This window comes from Oncorhynchus masou, chromosome 5, assembly GCF_036934945.1.
Source record: "Oncorhynchus masou masou isolate Uvic2021 chromosome 5, UVic_Omas_1.1, whole genome shotgun sequence".
Classification (NCBI taxonomy): domain Eukaryota; kingdom Metazoa; phylum Chordata; class Actinopteri; order Salmoniformes; family Salmonidae; genus Oncorhynchus; species Oncorhynchus masou.
The window spans coordinates 90,914,527-90,920,526 of NC_088216.1; the positions used below are offsets into that span (position 1 = coordinate 90,914,527).

A 6,000-nucleotide genomic window follows, 5' to 3' on the forward strand; every position below is an offset into this window, starting at 1 on the left:
CAGTTCTGACTGTAGTGTCTGTGTGTAGTCTGGGGGTCAGTTCTGACTGTAGTATCTGTGTGTAGTCTGGGGGTCAGTTCAGACTGTAGTATCTGTGTGTAGTCTGGGGGTCAGTTCAGACTGTAGTGTCTGTGTGTAGTCTGGGGGTCAGTTCTGACTGTAGTGTCTGTGTGTAGTCTGGGGGTCAGTTCAGACTGTAGTGTCTGTGTGTAGTCTGGGGGTCAGTTCAGACTGTAGTGTCTGTGTGTAGTCTGGGGGTCAGTTCAGACTGTAGTGTCTGTGTAGTCTGGGGGTCAGTTCAGACTGTAGTGTCTGTGTGTAGTCTGGGGGTCAGTTCAGACTGTAGTGTCTGTGTGTAGTCTGGGGGTCAGTTCAGACTGTAGTATCTGTGTGTAGTCTGGGGGCACAGTTCAGACTGTAGTGTCTGTGTGTAGTCTGGGGGTCAGTTCAGACTGTAGTGTCTGTGTGTAGTCTGGGGGTCAGTTCAGACTGTAGTATCTGTGTGTAGTCTGGGGGTCAGTTCAGACTGTAGTGTCTGTGTGTAGTCTGGGGGTCAGTTCAGACTGTAGTGTGTGTGTGTAGTCTGGGGGTCAGTTCAGACTGTAGTGTCTGTGTGTAGTCTGGGGGTCAGTTCTGACTAGTATCTGTGTGTAGTCTGGGGGTCAGTTCAGACTGTAGTATCTGTGTGTAGTCTGGGGGTCAGTTCAGACTGTAGTGTCTGTGTAGTCTGGGGGTCAGTTCAGACTGTAGTGTCTGTGTGTAGTCTGGGGGTCAGTTCAGACTGTAGTGTCTGTGTAGTCTGGGGGTCAGTTCAGACTGTAGTGTCTGTGTAGTCTGGGGGTCAGTTCAGACTGTAGTGTCTGTGTGTAGTCTGGGGGTCAGTTCTGACTGTAGTGTCTGTGTGTAGTCTGGGGGTCAGTTCAGACTGTAGTGTCTCTGACCCTGTGTTATAAGCACTTTGTGACTGTATTAGCACATATGCTGATGTGAAAAGGGCTTCAATTAGATGTGATGATACAGGAAGTGGTTTTACCACTCCCACTTTGATCCCTGCCAGTAGGCTGTGTGTCCCAAATGTCAACCTATTCCCTTTGTAGTGCACTACCCTGATCAAAACTAGGGCACTACTCTGATCAAAACCAGGGCAAGATATAGGGAATAGTGACATTTGGGACGCACAGGCCCAGCTTAGCTCTTCATGGACTGGGTTGGGACACAAGGGTTGATTTTCAAACAACACCCAATTGTGTAAACCACTTCCTCCTTCCAATAGAACAGAAATCCACTGTCAGTAACCAAACCTGGAACAAAACAGCTCTTCCTCATTTTTGAGTTCTGGAAAAAACTCTGTTTGCTCAACGATGCAAAACCACAGATTTATACACTTCCTAAATATTTCTGATTCATCCAGCCGAATGATTCAACAAGACATCACCAGAATGTATTCATTTAACCTTTTCATTTTGAAATGAAACACAAAGATTGGCATAGGTATATTTGGAAACTGACAGCATTGAGTAAGAGGGTAATGTTACCAGGTTGAAACCCGCTCTATAAATGTGTGTAAGCCTGTGGCATTATGGCACAGATATCCTTCTGAAAACCGAGTTTCTCACCTCTCTTTGTGATCGTCAGGCTGTGTTGCTGCTGCCTACGTATTGCCCCTGTACACACACACTCTCTCGACTGCTAGCTCCTGACTCTTGAGTATGACATGTATCTGTCAGACATCCCCTCTCACCTCTACGGTTAACGGCAGGGTAGCCTAGTGGCCCTCTCACCTCTATGGTTAACGGCAGGGTAGCCTAGTGGCCCTCTCACCTCTACGGTTAACGGCAGGGTAGCCTAGTGGCCCTCTCACCTCTACGGTTAACGGCAGGGTAGCCTAGTGGCCCTCTCACCTCTACGGTTAACGGCAGGGTAGCCTAGTGGCCCTCTCACCTCTACGGTTAACGGCAGGGTAGCCTAGTGGCCCTCTCACCTCTACGGTTAACGGCAGGGTAGCAGCCCGGCCCTACAGGGTACCCTATACACGCCCGGCCCTACAGGGTACCCTATACACGCCCTACAGGGTACCCTACACACGCCCTACAGGGTACCCTATACACGCCATACAGGGTACCCTATACACGCCATACAGGGTACCCTACACACGCCCTACAGGGTACCTTACACACGCCCTACAGGGTACCTTACACACGCCCTACAGGGTACCTTACACACGCCCTACAGGGTACCCTACACACGCCCTACAGGGTACCCTACACACGCCCTACAGGGTACCCTACACACGCCCTACAGGGTACCCTACACACGCCCTACAGGGTACCCTACACACGCCCGGCCCTACAGGGTACCCTATACAAGCCCTACAGGGTACCCTACACACGCCCGGCCCTACAGGGTACCCTATACAAGCCCTACAGGGTACCCTATACATGCCCTACAGGGTACCCTACACACGCCCTACAGGGTACCCTACACACGCCCTACAGGGTACCCTACACACGCCCTACAGGGTACCCTATACACGCCCTACAGGGTACCCTATACACGCCCTACAGGGTACCCTACACACGCCCTACAGGGTACCCTATACACGCCCTACAGGGTACCCTACACACGCCCTACAGGGTACCCTACACACGCCCGGCCCTACAGGGTACCCTATACACGCCCGGCCCTACAGGGTACCCTATACACGCCCTACAGGGTACCCTACACACGCCCTACAGGGTACCCTATACACGCCCTACAGGGTACCCTACACATGCCCTACAGGGTACCCTACACACGCCCTACAGGGTACCCTATACAAGCCCTACAGGGTACCCTACACACGCCCTACAGGGTACCCTATACAAGCCCTACAGGGTACCCTACACACGCCCTACAGGGTACCCTATACACGCCCGGCCCTACAGGGTACCCTACACACGCCCTACAGGGTACCCTATACACGCCCTACAGGGTACCCTATACAAGCCCTACAGGGTACCCTACACACGCCCTACAGGGTACCCTATACACGCCCTACAGGGTACCCTATACACGCCCTACAGGGTACCCTATACACGCCCTACAGGGTACCCTACACACGCCCTACAGGGTACCCTACACACGCCCTACAGGGTACCCTACACACGCCCTACAGGGTACCCTACACACGCCCTACAGGGTACCCTATACACGCCCTACAGGGTACCCTACACACGCCCTACAGGGTACCCTATACACGCCCGGCCCTACAGGGTACCCTACACACGCCCTACAGGGTACCCTATACAAGCCCTACAGGGTACCCTATACAAGCCCTACAGGGTACCCTATACACGCCCTACAGGGTACCCTATACACGCCCTACAGGGTACCCTATACACGCCCGGCCCTACAGGGTACCCTACACACGCCCTACAGGGTACCCTATACACGCCCTACAGGGTACCCTATACACGCCCTACAGGGTACCCTATACACGCCCTACAGGGTACCCTATACACGCCCTACAGGGTACCCTATACACGCCCTACAGGGTACCCTATACACGCCCTACAGGGTACCCTATACACGCCCTACAGGGTACCCTATACACGCCCTACAGGGTACCCTATACACGCCCTACAGGGTACCCTATACACGCCCTACAGGGTACCCTATACACGCCCTACAGGGTACCCTATACACGCCCGGCCCTACAGGATACCCTACACACGCCCGGCCCTACAGGGTACCCTACACACGCCCTACAGGGTACCCTATACACGCCCTACAGGGTACCCTATACACGCCCTACAGGGTACCCTACACACGCCCTACAGGGTACCCTACACACGCCCTACAGGGTACCCTATACAAGCCCTACAGGGTACCCTATACAAGCCCTACAGGGTACCCTATACAAGCCCTACAGGGTACCCTATACACGCCCTACAGGGTACCCTATACACGCCCGGCCCTACAGGGTACCCTATACAAGCCCTACAGGGTACCCTATACAAGCCCTACAGGGTACCCTATACACGCCCTACAGGGTACCCTATACACGCCCTACAGGGTACCCTATACAAGCCCTACAGGGTACCCTATACACGCCCGGCCCTACAGGGTACCCTACACAAGCCCTACAGGGTACCCTACACAAGCCCTACAGGGTACCCTATACAAGCCCTACAGGGTACCCTATACAAGCCCTACAGGGTACCCTATACAAGCCCTACAGGGTACCCTATACACGCCCGGCCCTACATGTCTGTCAGAATAGAGAACCCTGTGAGGTTTACTCATTGATAGGAGTCTCTGTCAGAATAGAGAACCCTGTGAGGTTTACTCATTGATAGGAGTCTCTGTCAGAATAGAGAACCCTGTGAGGTTTACTCATTGCATTTCTATTTACCCCCCCGGTGTATCTCTCCTCCCCAGCGGTGATAGCCACGACCGCCCACACAACGGTGGTTAATACTCACTACCCCCAGCAGCCCGTCCAGCCCTACCAGGGGGCCCCCCAGTACCCTGCCTACCAGACCGTGCCGGTCCAACCTGGGTATGGGGTTCAGCCTCAACCCGGCTATGGAGGGGGCCAGCCCATAGCCACAGCACCAGGCTACCAGGGACAGCCATTCCAGCCAGGACCACCCCCTCCTTACCAAGAGACTGGTAAGTGTCAGGAGAGACTGTCGTCAGGATCGTGTTTAGTGGGGCACATCGAAGCAAAACATTTTACAACAGAACATTTAACATTACATTTAAGTCATTTAGCAGACGCATTTAGCAGACGCTCTTATCCAGAGCGACTTACAAATTGGCATGTTATGACCATGATAGTATTCGATGTATTACTTAGTTGTGTAGTAATGTATTAATTGTAGTTGAAAACAAACAGAGGAGGTGGAAAGTGAAGCTTATTTGTAAGTGAAAAGAGGAGGAGCCCGACGGCAGGAACCGTCTTGTCTGGTGTGTTCTCTGTGTCTCTGGTCTGGTCTGGTATGTTCTCTGTGTCTCTGGTCTGGTCTGGTATGTTCTCTGTGTCTCTGGTCTGGTCTGGTGTGTTCTCTGTGTCTCTGGTCTGGTATGTTCTCTGTGTCTCTGGTCTGGTGTGTTCTCTGTGTCTCTGGTCTGGTCTGGTGTGTTCTCTGTGTCTCTGGTCTGGTCTGGTGTGTTCTCTGGTCTGGTGTGTTCTCTGTGTCTCTGGTGTGGTCTGGTGTGTTCTCTGGTGTGTTCTCTGTCTCTGGTGTGGTGTGTTCTCTGTGTCTCTGGTCTGGTGTGGTGTGTTCTCTGTGTCTCTGGTCTGGTGTGGTGTGTTCTCTGTGTCTCTGGTCTGGTCTGGTGTGTTCTCTGTGTCTCTGGTCTGGTCTGGTGTGTTCTCTGTCTCTGGTCTGGTCTGGTGTGTTCTCTGGTGTGTTCTCTGTCTCTGGTCTGGTCTGGTGTGTTCTCTGGTGTGTTCTCTGTGTCTCTGGTGTGGTCTGGTGTGTTCTCTGTGTCTCTGGTGTGGTGTGTTCTCTGTGTCTCTGGTCTGGTGTGGTGTGTTCTCTGTGTCTCTGGTCTGGTCTGGTGTGTTCTCTGTGTCTCTGGTCTGGTCTGGTGTGTTCTCTGTCTCTGGTCTGGTCTGGTGTGTTCTCTGGTGTGTTCTCTGTGTCTCTGGTCTGGTCTGGTGTGTTCTCTGGTGTGTTCTCTGTGTCTCTGGTGTGGTCTGGTGTGTTCTCTGGTGTGTTCTCTGTGTCTCTGGTGTGGTCTGGTGTGTTCTCTGTGTCTCTGGTCTGGTGTGTTCTCTGGTCTGGTGTGGTCTGGTGTGTTCTCTGGTGTGTTCTCTGTCTCTGGTCTGGTGTGTTCTCTGTGTCTCTGGTCTGGTGTGGTGTGTTCTCTGTGTCTCTGGTGTGGTCTGGTGTGTTCTCTGGTCTGGTGTGTTCTCTGGTGTGTTCTCTGTGTCTCTGGTCTGGTGTGTTCTCTGGTCTGGTCTGGTGTGTTCTCTGTGTCTCTGGTGTGGTCTGGTGTGGTCTGGTGTGT

The 6,000-nt window shown here is 53.1% G+C and overlaps 1 protein-coding gene across 1 annotated transcript in view; it reads left to right on the forward strand.

Moving 5' to 3' along the window:
• Window positions 1-6,000, forward strand: part of LOC135540436 (protein shisa-4-like) — a 29,128-nt gene that overhangs the window by 20,187 nt on the left and 2,941 nt on the right. The window contains exon 4 of the mRNA XM_064967062.1: window positions 4,420-4,653. Within this exon, the coding sequence (XP_064823134.1) occupies window positions 4,420-4,653 (234 nt within the window). The remainder of the gene's footprint in view (window positions 1-4,419; window positions 4,654-6,000) is intronic.